The sequence below is a fragment of the Equus asinus genome, chromosome 10 (genome assembly GCF_041296235.1).
Source record: "Equus asinus isolate D_3611 breed Donkey chromosome 10, EquAss-T2T_v2, whole genome shotgun sequence".
Lineage (NCBI taxonomy): Eukaryota > Metazoa > Chordata > Mammalia > Perissodactyla > Equidae > Equus > Equus asinus.
In genome coordinates, this window is record NC_091799.1 from 17,109,015 (window position 1) to 17,126,364 (window position 17,350).

General features: G+C 55.2%; 2 protein-coding genes across 13 annotated transcripts; one reads left to right on the forward strand and one right to left on the reverse strand.

The window, feature by feature from the left end:
- The first annotated feature begins 104 nt into the window (after positions 1-104).
- LOC106845417 (dolichol kinase) lies at positions 105-1,886 on the forward strand. Its single transcript, XM_014863504.3, has one exon. It carries the CDS (start codon positions 117-119, stop codon positions 1,731-1,733), a length of 1,617 nt encoding a protein of 538 aa, XP_014718990.3. The 5' UTR covers positions 105-116; the 3' UTR covers positions 1,734-1,886.
- Positions 1,887-4,435: 2,549 nt separating this feature from the next.
- Positions 4,436-14,490, reverse strand: LOC106845419 (phytanoyl-CoA dioxygenase domain-containing protein 1). 12 transcript variants are annotated; one of them, XM_044778618.2, is made up of 12 exons: positions 14,361-14,433; positions 13,040-13,076; positions 12,097-12,267; positions 9,511-9,586; positions 9,328-9,375; positions 8,004-8,059; positions 7,859-7,921; positions 7,202-7,223; positions 5,992-6,120; positions 5,777-5,893; positions 4,971-5,097; positions 4,436-4,869 (listed from the first exon to the last, which is right to left on the reverse strand). In XM_044778618.2, exons 2-12 carry the CDS (start codon positions 13,067-13,069, stop codon positions 4,824-4,826), a joined length of 885 nt encoding a protein of 294 aa, XP_044634553.2. In that variant the 5' UTR covers positions 13,070-13,076; positions 14,361-14,433; the 3' UTR covers positions 4,436-4,823. The 12 variants fall into 12 exon arrangements, with proteins under 12 accessions (XP_044634553.2, XP_044634551.2, XP_044634552.2 ...); XM_044778616.2 differs by having other exon boundaries at positions 9,511-9,642; positions 13,055-13,076; positions 14,361-14,430; XM_044778617.2 differs by having other exon boundaries at positions 12,080-12,267; positions 13,055-13,076; positions 14,361-14,428.
- Between the last annotated feature and the right edge of the window lie 2,860 nt (positions 14,491-17,350).

Below are 17,350 nucleotides of genomic sequence, written 5' to 3' on the forward strand. Positions count from 1 at the left end.
GAGAGAAGGTGCTGCCTGGGTGAAGCTGCCGATTTCTGTCTGGCAGGGAGTGGGGGCCCCAGAGTCCGAGGCGTCCGTAGTTACCTCGGTTTCTCCGAGGTCCCAGGTCTAGTGACATGACCCGACAGTGCGCTCCCCCGGCTTCGGGCACTGGGGCTCCGCTGAGCGGGTCGGTGCTGGCAGAGGCGGCAGTGGTGTTCGCGGTGGTGCTGAGCATCCACGCGGCCGTGTGGGACCGATACTCGTGGTGCGCCGTGGCCCTCGCAGTGCAGGCCTTCTATGTCCAATACAAGTGGGACCGGCTGCTGCAGCAGGGAAGCGCTGTCTTCCGGTTCCGAACGTCCGCAAACAGTGGCTTACTGCCCGCCTCAGTGGTCATGCCTTTGCTCGGACTGGTCATGAAGGAGCGCTGCCAGTCTGCGGGGAACCCATACTTCGAGCGCTTTGGAATTGTGGTGGCAGCGTCTGGCATGGCTGTGGCCCTCTTCTCATCAGTGTTGGCGCTCGGCATCACTCGCCCGGTGCCCAGCAACACTTGTGTCATCTCGGGCCTGGCTGGAGGTGTCATCATTTATATCATGAAGCACTCACTGAGTGTGGGCGAGGTGATCGAGGTCCTGGAGGTCCTGCTGATCTTCGTCTACCTCAACATGATCCTGCTGTACCTGCTGCCCCGCTGCTTCACCCCTGGGGAGGCACTGCTGGTACTGGGTGGCATCAGCTTCATGCTCAACCAGCTCATCAAGCGCTCTCTGACTGTGGTGGAAAGCCAGGGCGATCCGGTGGACTTCTTCCTGCTGGTCGTGGTGGTAGGGATGGTGCTCATGGGCGTCTTCTTCAGCACCCTCTTTGTCTTCATGGACTCAGGTACCTGGGCCTCCTCCATATTTTTCCACCTCATGACCTGTGTTCTGGCTCTGGGCGTGGTGCTGCCCTGGCTGCACCGGCTCATCCACAGGAACCCCTTGCTCTGGCTTCTTCAGTTCCTCTTCCAGACAAACACCCGCATCTACCTGCTGGCCTACTGGACTCTGCTGGCCACCTTAGCCTGCCTGGTGGTGCTGTACCAGAATGCCAAGAGGTCATCTTCTGAGTCCAAAAAGCACCAGGCCCCCACCATTGCCCGGAAGTATTTCCACTTCATTGTAGTGGCCACCTACATCCCAGGTATCGTCTTTGACCGGTCGCTGCTCTATGTGGCCGCCACTGTATGTCTGGCAGTGTTCCTCTTCCTGGAGTACGTGCGCTACTTCCGCATCAAGCCCCTGGGCCATACTCTGCGGAGCCTCCTGTCCCTCTTCCTGGATGAACGAGACAGTGGACCACTCATCCTGACACACATCTACCTGCTGCTGGGGATGTCTCTTCCCATTTGGCTAGTCCCTAGACCCTGCACACAGAAGGGTAGCCTGGGGGGAGCAAGGGCCCTGGTCCCCTATGCGGGTGTCCTGGCTGTGGGTGTGGGTGACACTGTGGCCTCCATCTTTGGCAGCACCATGGGGGAGATCCGCTGGCCTGGAACCAAAAAGACCTTTGAGGGGACCATGACGTCTATATTTGCCCAGATAATTTCTGTGGCTCTGATCTTAATCTTTGACAGTGGAGTGGACCTAAACTACAGTTATGCTTGGATTTTGGGGTCCATCAGCATCGTGTCCCTCCTAGAAGCATACACTACGCAGATAGACAATCTCCTTTTGCCTCTCTACCTCCTGATATTACTGATGGCCTAGCTGCTGTGCCACAGCCATGGAGGAAACTGGCACAAGGGTAGGATGAATGGTCCACGCAGCAGCCACCCACTTGGGCATGAAGAGCCAAAGGGTGAGAAGCAGATTTGACTTTTCAGTTGATTCAGATTCAGAATAAAAATCAAAGCTCTCCTAGTTTCTAGTTTTGCTAATATTTAAAAAGCAAAAAAGAGGGGCCGCCTGGTGGTGTCGTGGTCAAGTTTGCGCACTCCACTTCTGTGGCCAGGAATTCACCAGTTCAAATCCTGGGTGTAGACCACATTGCTCATCAAGCCATGCTATGGCGGCATCCCACATACAAAATAGAGGAAGATTGCCACAGATGTTAGCTCAGTGACAGTCTACCTCAAGCAAAAACAGGAAGATTAGCAATGGATGTTAGCTCAGGTCCATCTTCCTCACCAAAAAACAAAAATAAAACATAAGCTAAAAGGCTGAAAGGGCAGTGCAACAACCAAAGAACCTGAGTGTGCTGTAGACCCCCCCACCTCAACCTTGCAGTCCTCAGAGGGCAGCAGAGTAGACACTGGAGGCACTAGAACATAGTGGCTAAGACTTACGGTTCTGGTGTCACCCTAATCTGATCAGAATCCTTGGCTGCGCCCCTCCTTGTGTGAGGTTCTTAACCGCTCTGGGCCTCAATTCTCCTGTCTGCAAGATGGGAATAATAAGAACCTGCACCTCCCAGCGTGTCGTGAGGACGCGGTGAGGTGTGGTGTGTGAAGTGTCCAGCCCAGGTCCTGCACATAATCAGCAATCAGTAAGGGAAAGTGTCACTGTTACCCAAGGCCAGTCCTCACCTCAGCAAAAAGCCAGGCAAGCCAAGGGGTTTTCTGGGTTGTCCTTGGAGACCAGAGTGACCTTCCTCCCGTGGCCTCACTTGGAGGAGAAGCCAAAAGGCAAGAGCCAAGTGCCTGTGGTTTCTCCCATTGGGACTGAGGACCCAGGAGGAGCTGAGAGGAAAGGGGATCTCCTCACTGCACATGTGGAAGGGCTGGAGGAAGAGGATCAGGCCCTGGGCTGACTTCCCATTTCAGCCAACCCCACCCCTGCCTCAGGGTCTCTGCTGCCTGGCTGAGTGGTGCTGAAGAAAGATGGGCTGGACAGCACGGGGTCCTTGTCAGCGGGTCCTTCCTGAGACCCTCTCACACTCCAGTCTTGTCCAAACCTGTGTTTGTCTCTTCTCTTGGCAAGAATTAGAGCCTGGGGAGCCGGCAGAGGTTACTGAGAATTCAGAATGGCTCTCCTGTGGGGGCCATGCTCTGGCCTTGCTCACTGTGAGGGCATGGTCTGGATCTGCCTGGTTCCCCACCACAACCCCCAGTGCCAGAGGAACCTGGCACTTAGCACGATCTCGGTAGAGGTTCCCCAAATGGATGAACATTGCCCATCAGTGGGAGAAGAGCACAGCAGCTTTCATGAGGCTGGACAAGGTTATCCCCCCATCTTACGCAGCCTAACAGGGAGGGGCCTACCAGGAAGACGTGAGAACTTTGGCCCAACAAGGCCAGAGGCCAGGAGCAGAGCTCTCGGGAGACTGTGGTCCTGCCTGGGAATCACTGCCAAGTCGTTTCCTACAGAGGACGTTCCCTGGGGGCTCGAGGAGCCTTAACAAATCCTCCCTCTCTCAGGTTCCCTTCTACTGCTTGCTTAGGAGGTGGCTGAATGTGGGAGGAGCACCGGCTTTGCCTCTCCGACTCCCCAGGCGGCCTCGGGAAAGGGCTCTGTTCTCTGGGCCTTGGTTTGTCCTGTAGACAGTGGGGGCCGGAAATCAAGGTTACAAACTTACATGGCTGCTCAGGCCTTGCAGGTAATGCCACGAAGGAGGACAGTGGAAGTGGGAAGCAGCTCGTGTGCCTCTAAAAGGCAGCTCCAGCCAGTCGTCACCACGCTAGGCGACACGCCCAGTGTGGCTGACCTCCCGTTCAAGGAAGCTTAGAGACCTGGATCGCTATGTGAAATCTCCCAAATTTCAAAAGTGTTTATGAAAATGCTGAGGCCCACACAAAACATGTCTGCGGTCTGGAATCAGCCGGTGGCCCCCAGTTTGCACCCTCCAGGCCAGGCCCCGGCTAAGCAGGTTTTGGATTTGGTCATTGTTCCTGCAGAAGGTCTGGGTGCCTGCCAAGCATGTCGAAGATGGAGGGACCCATGGAGCCCCTCGTCTGGTCCCCTGATTGTGCAAGCGGGAACACAGGCCCAGAGAGAGGAAGGGCCTGGCCTGAGGCCAGAAAGCGAGTTGGTCACAGAGCCAGGACCAGAATGTGGGACTCTGGATTCCCAGTCCTGGGCTTCTTTCCCCTCCCCATGCAAGGAGGCCCAGGAATGGAGAGGGCAGAAGCACAGGCTCTGGATCAGGCTGCCATCGCTGAACAACTGAACAGCTTTGTGACGGGCAGGTCTCTTAAGCTTCGCATGCCTTAGCTTCTTCATCTATAAATGGGGGTGTTTAGAGCACAGACCTGGAAGGTGTGAGGGCTCAGTAAGATGAAGCATGTAAAGCGGTCGGCACGGTGAGTGCCCACGAAATGTCACGTATTGGTATTAAAATCATGCAGCCCTCACCAGGCTGGGCTGGGGTGTCTGGGATGATTTTCAGCTGGGCTCTGATCTTGAGAGCGAGGCTGCTTGGGAAAGAAGGATGGAGAAGCTGCATTTAGGGGTCATTTTTATTCAATATCTAGCACATCAGTAATCAGGGGTTATTTTTATTCAGTATCTTGCACTGTAATCATCAGAATTCCATCTGAGAGGAGAGAAGAGTAAGAAGCCAGCAGGGAAGTGGCCAGAACCCTTTCACGGCTGAGAGGCTGGCTCTAGAGGGAGGTGGTGTTGGGCAGCGGGGAGGCAGAGAGACAGAGATCTTGAGAAGGCCACCCAGCCCGGGCTCCTGCTGCCCGGCTGTCACCTCCAGCCACATCTGCATGGCCGAGGGGTGCAGACACTGGCATAAGGAAAGCCCAGGAGGAGAGATACGGCTTCCTGGTTGCAGCTGGGGGTTCAGGTGACCCGCTGGTATTTGCAGCCCACGGCTTCACCAGGAGGGGCAGTGTCCCCGCCCTGAGACGGCACTTAGGTGTACAGTGGGGGAAAGGGCAGCTCAGCTGTTGGCTGGAGCCTGCAGAGGATAGAAGAGGTGACCTTGAAATGCCAGCACCACTGCTCTCAGCCTCCAGGACGTCTTCAGGAGCCTGGGCTGCAACACACCCTGCCACCTACCAGTTCTCTGGGCTCCAGACGGTGCCAGAGGCCTCCATGAGGTGGAAAGTGTAGACATGGCGCGAGTGGTCAGACAGGTTCTGCTCGCTCTTGTGCACCACTTCTCCATGAATTAGGACGAGGGATCCTGGCAGGGACCCAGCAGGTCAGAACACTCAGGGCAGGAAGGGACATGGGGCCCCCCTCCGTCAAGAGGTTTTGTGGCCTATTCACACCCATTCTCGTCCCTGACGGCTCAGGGGCCTGCAGCCTGCCCCAGGGTTGGAGGCTGTGCTGTTGAACCTGGGTTCCTTGGCATCAGTCCCTTCTGCTGTGGCCCATGCCCTGGGCAAGCCTGAGCAAGGGCATCCCCTGCGTGGTATTAGTAGACCCAGGCAGAAGCTGTCTGTTCTGTGCCAGGCAGCTGGGACCTCGCCAGTGGATGCTGAGGTGGACCTGAATTCTCCCTTTTCTAAAAGGAAGGGGTTGTCCTAATAGCCAGCATCTATTGAGCACTTGCTGAGCACCATACAGCTTCCGTGTAAGCATCTTATATACATCATCCCACTGACTTCCCCGCTTTACATTTGGGGAAACTGAGGCTTACAGAGTTTCAGTCATTTGCTCAAAGAGACAGCCCCAACATAGCCGAGTCTGGATTCTAGCCTGATCTGGGAGAACTGTTGCTCCCACTGCTTCCTGACTTCCCAGTCTGACCTTCCCTCTTTCTGTGACTTCATAGCCCTCAGGTGAGCTGGGTGTTCAGAGCACAGACCCATGGGCATGGCCTCAGGGCCCTGCCTCTCTGCCCTCTGCATCTCGCTTACCTCTCCCCAGTGGTGTGGGTACATAGAGGCTGTTATCCCGTTCTTGCTCTGACCCCCGGAAGAAGGTCCCAGGTGTCAAGCCAGCAGGGGTCTGGACCATCCTTCTTGAAATTCCACCTGCAGGCCAATATTGAGCCTTTAGCCTCTCTTTTTTCCCTGGTCCCTCTCCCATGAGGGTGGGGTACTAGTGGGCAGGGAGAAACAGGTGTTCTCACTGGTGTGGGAGCCAGGGATGAACCAGAGGCAGCCGTTCTCCACCGTGGTGTCCTCCAGTGCGATCCACAAACCCAGCAACCGGCCCAGGGGCTCCGTGTACAGGAAGGTGGCATCCTGGTGGGCAGGGACTGCAGCAGGCCCACCTTGGCATGAGGAGCCCGGCCTCCCCTCACCCCAGCTCACTTCCCTCTCCCCAGTCCTCTCAGAGCACTCCAGGTCCAGCCTTCCCATCCCGGGATCAGTTCCAGTCTCCCCACTTTCCTGGCCCACAGACTCGGGGCAAGAGAGTTCCCCTCTCAAGGCCTCCAGGTCCTAAAGGGCAAAGTGGCCCCAACAATAACCTGCCTCATAGGGCTGCTGGAGGAGTCCGTGAGACAGTGTGAGACGTGCTCGGTACAGGGCCCAACATTGAAATGGCTTGCTACAAAGTAGCTGCTATTGTTTAATTCCAGCCAGGTAACGAAAGCCACTGTCCTGAGCCAGGGACGAGCATCTCCAGCCACCAGAGAATCCAGCTGCTGGGGTAACAGGGGGCAACTGACCAAACCTCCACATTTTAACCTGCCACGTGCTGCTGGGGCCCAGCCCGGATGGCAGACCAGCCAACAGAGGACCTGAGCCCCTAATCACAAAGTAGAGGGTGTTCATCTCTCCTCCTTCCTCCCCGAGGAGCTGGGTGTTTTCCGAGCACCAAACTTTAAGAGGGACTGTGACAATCCGACAGTGTCCAGAGGAAGGTGTCCTAGTGGTGGCACTCCAGAGCATTCTGAGGTGGATTGGCTGAAGGAAGTGGGGTGCTGGCCTTGGGGAGGGGCTGGTCATCCCTCCACCCGGGGGAGGCCGTCAAGGGCATCTGTGCAGCCTGGGGTTTGGAATGACATCAGCAAGTCTATGTTACACCAGTCCTCCAGGGAACTTGTGAAAATCCAGATTCCCAGGCCCTTGCAGTCCTGCTGGAAGATCTCAGGGAATGGCACACAGGAATGTGTACTTATAACCAGCTAGGACTTGCTGCCAGGTTCTGGAACCACTGCTCCCAGGCCTCCAGGTCGCACTCCCAATCCATGGTTCCGGGAAGGAATGGCCCAGGCTCTTGCCTACAGACATCTCAGCAGCTACTTTCCCTCCCCACAAAGACCTGATAACCACTAATGGCCCAGACTTCCCTCCGTGGCCTTTGCTGGGCCCCACAGCCTGTTCTCAGCTCACCTTTGCCGCCAATACGAGGTTGCTGCAAGAGAGACGAAGGGCCAGGTGAGACCAGAGGAGAGCTGGGGGAGCAGGGGCCTGCTCTGAGTCTGGGAGATGCTCTTCCCTGACCACAGGTGTTGACCTCCAAGCATTGCACATGAGTACCAGAATCGAGCACCTACTGTGTGCCAGGCCCAGGAAGGCTGCAGAGAGAATGAGCACCCTGCCCGACGGGGCGCTCCCAGTGTGAGCACATGCATGCCTAACAAGGACACGAGGCATGAGTGATGGGCAGCAGGAGAGGCTGGGGCCCAGGCCTGAAGTTAAACCGGGGTCAGAGATGGGTCCCTCTCTTCCTAAGGGACCTGGAAGGCTTCTTGGACGAGGTGGCACTGAGCTGGGCCTTGAAAGCCCAGAGCAGAGCATTTCAATAGCCAATGAAGGGAGGAAGGAGTCCTGGGGATCCCCTTCCTTCCCACCACCAAATTTGAACTGAGCACCAACTAAGTGCCTGGCACTTTAACCAGAGAAGACTGACTTTGTGTCTTCTCCCCCAACTTAACAAAAATTCCTCAGGGAAGCAGCTTTTGGCCCATTGTAAGGAGGCGCTTTGGAAGAGCACTCTGCCCATTTTACAGAGGGTCAGCTGAGGCCTGGGGAGGCCGCGAAGCTCACCTTAAAGATGTACATGCTCTGCACCACGACAGGTCTATGGAAGCCCAGACTTCTGGCCACGGCCTGGAAGGAGGCAGAGGTCACTGCTGGCCTGCTCACACTCACATCTGGCCCACGCACCTGCCCTCGCCCCACCCCTGCTCACCTGCACCTTGGAGGAGTGGGTGGCACCCTTGAAGACAGGGTCGTGGGCGTGCAGAGCTGCGGGACAGAGACAGTGGAGGGGCCAGTGTCCCACCCGCACGAGTCCCTTCCGGGCCTAGCCCTGAGCACCTAGACTCAGGCCTCACTTTGACATTTTCACCTATTTTGTGTGCATTAAGCTTTGTGCCTGTTTATAACTGAGGAATGGGCCCCACAGATGCTTCATCCCACCCCAGGACCCACCCACCCATGACCTTCATCTTGACCTTCCAGCCATCTGGGAACCTCACAGCTCTGACTTCACAGGGCCCATAACTTGCTAGCGATCTTGGTACTGGCACTTACAGTATGCGACTTTGAGCCATCGTTTCTCTCCTTTAAGCCTCAGCCTCCTCTCTGTGCAATGGGACTGGAAGAGTGGCCCTGCCCCTAGGCCGCCGTAGGACCCAATGGGCTAATGCAGGTGCAACCACAGCCGGGCCTGCACAGAATAGCCCCTCTCCTCACTATTTGCTATTATTACAAAAAGTGACCGTTGAATGTACTTAATGCCACTGAATTGCCTACTTCAAACTGGTTACAATGATATATTTTATGTTATATGTATTTTACCACAATTTTTTACAAAGCTACCATGAGATATCTTCAAGTTTAAAACTAAGTGGTCTAGAAAATAAATTATAATGTATGATCCTGGAAAAAAAAAAAGTTTCCTAGCTTAGTTTGGGGTCTCAGGACAGGGAACATGTCCACATGTTCGGTGCTCCTTAAGGAGGCTCCAGGAAGCACTGGGGCCCAGGACACCACAATGCCCGGGGCCTGGATCATCCCCAGGCCAGGCAGTAGAGAGCTGAGGGGTCTGCACGTGCCCACCTGCGTGCAGGCTCAAGTGGAACCTCTTCCCAGTGCTCTGGGGCATGCCATGTGATTAGCATCAAAAGATGCAGAAGAGGGGCTGGCCTCGTGGCCGAATGGTTAAGTTCGCACACTCTGCTGCAGCCGGCCCAGTGTTTCGTTGGTTCAAATCCTGGGCGTGGACATGGCACTGCTCATCAAACCACGCTGAGGCAGCGTTCCACATGCCACAACGAGAAGGACCCACAACGAAGAATATACAACTATGTATGTATGGGGGGCTTTGGGGAGAAAAAGGAAAAAAAAAATCTTAAAAAAAAAAAAAAGATGCAGAAGAGCAGGGCCTGAGGGGGAGCCGCAGCCAGAAATGCCATTTGCTGGGCCACTAACCTATTGTGGGCTTTGGTTAAAGCCCCTAAACTCTGCAAGCCTCAGTTTCCCCAGTTCCTTTCCCCCAGGCACCTGCTTACCGTGGCCAATTTTGTTGATGGATTTCTCCGGAGGGACTAGGAAATTTCCTGTAGCAAAGGAGCAGGTACAGACAGAAGAGCTGCAGTCCACTCTGCCCCGGGCAGCTGTCTCAGTGCCCCCCAGCCCTGGGGCCCATACCCGGGTCCAGCCCCTCCCACACCTCTAGGGCTCCAGCTCCGAACCTTTCTCGTCAAAAACACCTTTCTCAAAGAAGAATCGAATCTTGTCGCCGCTGCTCAAGAAATACTCTGTGTTGTCCTGTGGAGAGGGGGTATCAGAGGGACTGAGACAGCGACACGGGGTCACAGCTGGGCCTGGCAGAGAGGGAAGAGGACTCAGATGCTTCCCACCCCGCAGGGCTACAGACCCCGCTGGCGCTTCTCTAACTTGTCCACTGAGGCACAGACAGTGAATGGGAACCCTACTGCCTGGAAGCACAGCTGGAACCTACAAGCGTGGAATTCTTGCAAACCCCTCCATAAGTCACGGCACTCTTAGACTCCATATGATGTGATTCAGAAGACAGGCACTACGGTCAAACAGATTCCCCAGGTAGCCTTGGGCCACTTGTTTTACCTCCCAAAGCCTCAGTTTCCTCATCTGTAAAAGGGAATAATAATAGAACTGACCTCCCCCGCATGGTTGGAGGCTTCAAGTTGAGGCTGGATCTTATACCAGCTGAAAGCACAGACCCTGGAGATAGAAGACTTGGCTTCAAATGTCAGCTCTGCCACTCACTGGCTGTGTGACCACACCACCTTCCTGAACCTCTCTGGGCTTAGTTTCCTCATAAAACAAAGATGCTATTAGTGGTACCTCTCTCAGAAGGTGTTGTAGGGATGATGAGTCAGTATATAGGAAGCACTAGAACTGTCCTTTGAATGTGCTATGTGCCATGTGAATGTTTGCTTTTATTATGATTACTACTGCTGCTGCTACATAGGAAATACTCAGCTAGGACATGGTTCAATGTTCGACAAATGTAAGCTGCTATGGCTCTTTTTCCGTTTTATTAATAACGTCTCCTTGTTAATTTTAATATCAGGTTTTAAATTTCTTAGCATCGTATGAAAGAGATGCTCCAGGAAGATGCCCCATGTTTTCCCTGTGGCTTTCGCCACCCTTGACCACCATCATATATATCACCCTACCTTCCTGCATGGCCTCATGAGTGGAGCTGAGTGGCACCGACCCCCTACCCGGGCTCCCCAGGTGGCAGAGCCCCGCCACTCCCTCACGTGCGCACATCTGCTCTCACGGGTGCCTGCCTGGCCCTTTCAAAGCCCTTCCCACTGGAAACTAGAAGTGTTTTTCAACATTCTTAGCTCCTCTGCACTAGGATCAGGATGAGGCAAACCAGTCAGGGAAGCATAAGGAGATAACAATGATAGTACAGCAGTGATGCTAAATGTGTCAAGGATTTTACTGAACTCGTTAATTCACAGGGGGAACCAGTAAGATGTTCGAAGGAGAATTCCAAGAACCACATACATATAGGCATTAACCAATGCTGACACCAATTTACACATCAATGCAAAACTGATCTGTCTACAGGGCAACAACTGCATTCCGCTGGACCCAGTTTATGTCCCTTTCCGTGGACAAGTATCTTGTGCATGATTATCGGTTCTGTACAACTCACAGAGTTGTCCAATAACTCAAAGACAAGGAACGGTGGAGGTCGGCCGGCAGGGAGATCTAGACAGGACATCCACTGGTCTGGTTTTCTTTTAATACCCGTTTCAAAGTCTTTCACGATATCAGTAGTGAATATTGAGGGTTTATTGAGTGCCAGGCACGGTGCCGAGCTCTTCGCAAGCAGTATAAACCAAGGCATATACACTCTTCTCCCCTCCATCCCCCACCCCCTCCCTGGTCTCTGGAGCATTCTCAGAAGGCAGCTTGGAGGGCACAAGATTCGGCCCCCTCACTCCTCGGAGCCTTTGAGTGACCTGTCTCTGGACATAGGACCCCCGTCTCTCCTTTCTTCACTTAGAAGGCTGCCATGTCGCCCAATGAAACCGACCTTTGGGAGGAAATTATCGTTCTGTCACCCTTTTTCCTTCCCAAGAGCCTGTTCTCCGGGTGGCAGGGCTTCCAGCTGTTGTTGTTTCCTTTGTGCCCACCAGATGGCAGGAGCTCCTCAGCATGAGTGAGCCCCATCAGTGAGCCTGGCCTGCAGCTTTGACTTAGGGGCCGGCCACAGACAGGCTCCTAAATCCAGACTATGGAAGTTAAGAGAACTGTGTGGGAGAACCGGTGAGTCTCAATATACCCATCTTAGACTGTACTGAGTCATATTAAGTCACTAGGGGGAAACACACAGTTTCTAGTCTCATTGGGTCCTAAGGCTTACACAGGTGGGCCCACAGAATCACTTGGCATGGGCTGGGTTGCTGGCTGATAAAGGCCCTTTTGGGGGAGGAGAAACACTGAGGAAGCGCAGCAAGCAGGGAACAGCACGCACTTGGTATCAGCCAGATCTGGGTTCAAATCCTCGCACTATCAATTACTAACCGTGCAGGTTTGGGGCCAAAGAATGGAGCTTCATTTTCCTCACCTGTCAAAGGGAGGCAATAATGCCGACCTCATACATTCATAGTGAGGAGTGAAGGAAACATGCATATAAGGGGCCTGGCCTGGAGCCCGGCACGGGGAAGGCTCTGGCCTGACTGTTACCAGAACAAGCCCAAGGGCTGCTGCTCTGGCTGGAGACGGGGACCCCCATCAAAGACCACATCCCCTCCTCACCTGCCCCAGGTGCCCACCTGGGTTTTCTGCTGCTCTTCTGCCTTGTTGAGGATGCGAGGAGGAAATTCCGCACGGCAGTGGGGAGGGACATCCATCTCGGCCACTATCTGGCCAATCCTCTGTTGCAGGGCCACACACTCCTCTGCAGACAAGAATCCTTCCAGCACCAGGAATCCATCCTCCTGGAACTGCGGGCAGTGAGGACACTCAGGCTCCCCCCTTCCCTCAGCCGCTCTTTCTGAGGACCGACTGGACCCCTCCCCCAACCCGAAGCTCTGTGAAGGCAGGACCAAGGGTCCTGTTCATTGCTCTGGCCCCAGCCTGGTCATGCTGTCTGGCACCCAGTGAGGAGCCATCAGTATCGGCTGCTTGAAGGAAGGCAGGAGGGAGGGGAAGGAGAGATGTCCTCACCCTTCCCCTCCAAGGGGCCTGGGTCACATGGGAATACAACCTCACTCAGTTATTCAGCTAAAATTGATTGAGCACCTACTGTGCACCAGACACGGTTTTAGGAGCTGGAGATTCAGTAACGAGCCAGCCAGCCAGCCAGCCATGATGGCTGTGCTCCCGGAACTGACCATCTCGGCAAGGAGCCTGACATCAAAGACACCAGCACACAGGGGAGCACACTATCACAGGCTGCTTAGTGCACGGAGGGACAGGGCTGAGAGCTAAGGCAGAAGAGTCTACTGTCAACCAGATGGGGAGGGCACAGGGGCTGAGGGCAGCAGCCTTGAGGAAGTGACATGTTATGGGGACCAGCAGGATACTGGGAGTGGAAGAGACAGGGAAGAGCATTCCAGGCCAAGGGAGTGCGGGAGGGACACGAGGAGCTGGGACCCGATGGAGCAGAGTGAGGGTGGAAGGGAGGCAGGAAGGTGGCACCCGAGCCGGGCCAGGCAAGAAGCTGGGCTTGATCCTGAGTGCAGTGGGCGGCCAGTGGGCAGTGAAAACACATGCCTTATTCTGACTTGCCTCCACTCCTCTCATCCTGAGGCTATAGAGACAAGGAGGAGAGAAAGAATATCTTTGTGTTTCCTTGCAGACAATTGTAAAGTCTTAACCTTAACAAGGGCCTTGGAAGTCCCCTCTAGAAACCACTGTGAAGTGTCTGATTTCCAGTTGCTGACCCCCATTCCCTCCCTCCCTCCCTGTCCCATGGATGCCCAGTTCTGCCTTCCACACACAGGATGCTGGAGCATTCATGACCACCCACCACAGGCCCTTCTGCCTTGGGCAGCTCTGCATGTTAGAACCTTGATCCTCATATCAGCAGCAAGCTGAACAGTGATTGCCTCCTTGGCAACTGGGTCATCCAGACAAACGGTGTACACGTGATCGAGTAAACACACTGCTAGGACTCCCCGAGATGAGAAGGTGGAGGATCAGCAAAGAGGGGAGCAAAGGTGTATGTATGGGGGGTATTGACGGAGGCTTGTTAAACAAGCAATAAGTTGGAAACAACCTGAATGCTCAGCAGCAGGGGATTCGTTCAACAAAGTGTGGTTCGTCTACCTGGAACACAACCCAGCTGATGAAAATCACGTGGTAGAAAAATATTTACCGACATGGGAACACGTCCCCGGTCTACTCTGAGATGAAAAAACCAGCCAAATGCAAATTAATGTCCTAGCCACTCTGAGAACTTGGGCAAGTGCTTTCCCCTCTCTGACCCTCAGACCATCCAACAGGGAGGACACTAGTGCCTCCTTTATGAAACACACGGCGAGCGCTCCATAAGCGTTAGCAGTAAGATGGACCTTTTAAAGATTCTAGGGCTATTTACCAAAATATTGTCTCACGGTAGGAATTTATGGGTGGTTTTCCATTTTCTTCTTTGAGCTTTTCTGTATTTTTTTGCATTTTTCTCTTGCTGTCAGGAACAACCAACAAGGGTTGTGTTGTTTTCAGTCTGCTCGCTCTAATTCCCACGGGGTAGCCTTTTGTGTTGGAATGCACGCGGACTGGCTGCCCTGTGCCAGGCTCCCAGGGGCCCGGAGCCCTTCATATGTCTGCCTAGACCAGTACTGCCTGATCCCGGTGCTTTATTCCAGTTTTGGTCACACACACACATTGCCAGCTAGGTCTTGCAGCCTGGACGCCCCTGGCTCCATGCACAGAAGTTAGGGGTCATGATTGGGACTAACCACTCTAGGTTTCACTTTCTTCTTATGGAAAAATGGCCTTGTGTGGGGCTGAGTTCCCGAGGACTACTGGAGATCCCAAGGGACTCCCGACTCCTATCTGACCCTCTGGGTCCCCACTCTCTGCAGGCACCTACCTTCTGGAGCTGTGAGGGGCTCAGGCCGGTCATGATGTCAAGACAGGGTGCAGGGTGGATCAGCCTAAGGCTTGAGAGGAAGTTTGGGCGGGGAGAAAGGGTGGAGCCTAGGAGGCCCTGGAGGACTTAACCCATCTCTACCCAGAGAAAACCCAACTGGGGCCCCCACCTTCCCTCCCCCAAACACACACAGACCAGCCTGGGACCCTCCAGGCTGAGCCCCAGCCCTCACCTGCACCCTGTCACTCCTGCCCCTGGATGGGCCCTTGCCTCAGCCCCAGCCCCACACCTAGGTTCATCCCCCAGATAAGCCAGGATTAGCCCTTTCTGATCCCCCTCTTGGTTTTTAACTGCTCCCTCCCAGTTGGTTTCCAGACATAGCTCACACCTCACTGGCTGCTTACCAGGTGCCCAGGAGCTGTGTTCTAGGAGAATCCGGCAGACAGGATACCTGAGCCCAGGTGCCACCACTAACTGTGACCTCCAACCAATCTGTCCCTCTCTGGGCCTCAGGGGAGGATTAGAGTGTCCCTGGGCCACCCACATCAACCCCTGGGTGGGGTGGGATGCAGAGTGGGTCTGGGGGACATGCACATCAGACCCCGCTGAAGGGTTGTACATTCCAAAGGTGGAAGAGGTCCTCTGAGAATTGTCAGGGCCCCTCCCACTTCTGATCCCCTGCAACTCTAGGTGCTGGGAGGATTATGGAAGCGATGTACAGATGAGTCTGCAGCTCAGAGGAGGGCAGAAGACAGGAGGATCTTAGAAAGAAGGGGCTGGAGAGCGGGGGCCTGGGCCTTCAGGATGAGGGAGAGAAGCGTGGTTCTTGTTTCCCACTTCCCCACCCCCAGCCCCAACATGTCTGCTGTCCACATTGGGAAAAGCACATGCACACCCACCCTTCTAGCCGGCCTTGCTTGGCAGCTGACAGGGCAATTCTGGCTTCAGCTTCCGAAAACTGGCCACCAGCCTTCCCTGAAATGACACTTTCTGAATGGCAAAGACACAGAGCGTCTTGAGAATGAGCAGGGGGACACAGCTCAGGCCTCAGGAGCTTTGGCCCCAGTCAAGTCGTGTCTTCTGGGCCAGTGCACTGCACTGGGAGTAGCTGCTTCATGCCGGCTTCCCGAGGGCCCAGGGCCGGGGGAGGGCTGAGCCCCACTGGGCTCTCGAGGCTGGAAGGAGAGGGTCAGAGGGGTTAAGCTGGGTGAGGAGGGCAGGCTGAAGACAGAACCACGGGAAATACAGCTGAGACTCAGCTCATGGGAGGCAGGGCGTGGCCAGCTGTCCTGGCCCCTTCTGAGGGGGTCCTCCAAAAAACACAGAGACACCTGCCATGTGCTACCAGTACAGGGAGGGCCTGTCGTGCTGGGCTAGCAACTGCCCTGGGAACCCCCAGTGAAGACTCGCGGTGGAGGCTCAGTGAGGCAGACTGGGGTCGAGTCCACGCCCGGGCCTTACTTTCCCCATCTGCAATTTCGGGATAACAGAAGTTCGTTTTGTAAGGAGGAAGATGAATTCTTACTGCTGACAAGGAGCTTGGCACAGAGCTGGGCACTCAGTGAGTGCGTACTCACCGTGCACCAAACGTTAGTGGGGCTGTTCTGGGTGGAATGTGAGGGTATTTTTCATTTGTTTTTTGAACTTCCCCAGGTTTTCAAACTGCGCTTGGAGTCAGAGAGACCACCCCTGTGGTTTAAGTGGAGTGGGGAGCTTTTGTTAGGAGGTTGTGGGGGAGGGAACGGGGTCAGGGAGGGAATGTGGTGGGTGGTGCTGGGCCTGGCGTTTGTTTACTCATTCTGCTCAGGCTCTGGGAAGCGGTGGGAGGCGTTTGCACATTGCTGTCGTTTCCAAAAACTAACCAGCTCCAGATGGAACAGTGCTGCTCCAGGCACTGGGCGGCCCCAAGGCTGGGTCCGGGCATGGGAGTTGGGGGAGAGAGAGGTAGCACCAGACAGGAGGGGAAGACCTCCACTCTGGAGACACAGGAGGGTCCAAGAGGGGGTCACAGTCCAGCTGCTCAGTCCTGAGGTCACCTGGAGGGGTCAGAGTCCCATGGAGGGAGGAAAGGCAGACTCCGGCCTGTTCCAGAGGAAGTGCCCATGCAGCAGCTAAGGCTTCACCGTAAGGCCAAGGTCAGAAGCGATGGCCTTTCTTCTTCCCCCAAAGACCCCTGTCCCAGGGCCCCTTAGTCAGTCCAGCACAAGCCTCTCTGGTCTGGGAGGAAGATATCCGTGACTGGGTACTGGGAGCCAGGCCCTCTGCTGAAAAGTCCACCCAAATGCAGAATCATCAGGAGTCAGCCTCAGAGCAATGCTGCATGGCTGCCAACACCATCCTCATGTTACCAATGAGGAAACTGAGGCCCCACATCAAATAAATGGCAGAGCTAGGATTAGAAGGCAGCCCTGTCCACCTCTCTGAGCCTCTGCCCTGGACCCCAGCACCTTTCCCAATGCCCCAAAGGGGCTGCGAGCAGCTCAGGCCCTCTCACGGTGACTCTCTGCCCCACCTCTGCAGAACCCTGGGACTGGCTGTTGGAATCACAAGGGACCTGTGAGGGCACAGAGTGGCAATGCCCATTCCAGACGGGATATGGAGGCCACGGGAGGTAAGGCATCTGCCCAGCTCCAGGCAGGGGATGACTGAGCTGGGACAAGGACTGCCTCCCTTTCCACTGCCCTCCCTTCCCTCCCCCAATCCAGCAAAGCTCACGAGGGCCCAAACCACAGGCCACTGGGCCTGCAGACAATGTGCTGACTGCAGGATCCCGGCCTGGGCCCACACGTGACTTGTAACAGACGCTCCATCCAGCTGTCATCCAGCAGCTGCCTCTAAGGAGCTTACAGTTGCACGGGGCAGGGAGAGGAGCAGAACTAACTATCTTGTAGGTGCCCAACGAATGGTCACTCAACAAACTCGTGTACAGGGCCCACTGGGCCCCTGAGAGCTGAGGGAAGGGACCCCCACGAGATGGAGGCCTCCAGAGG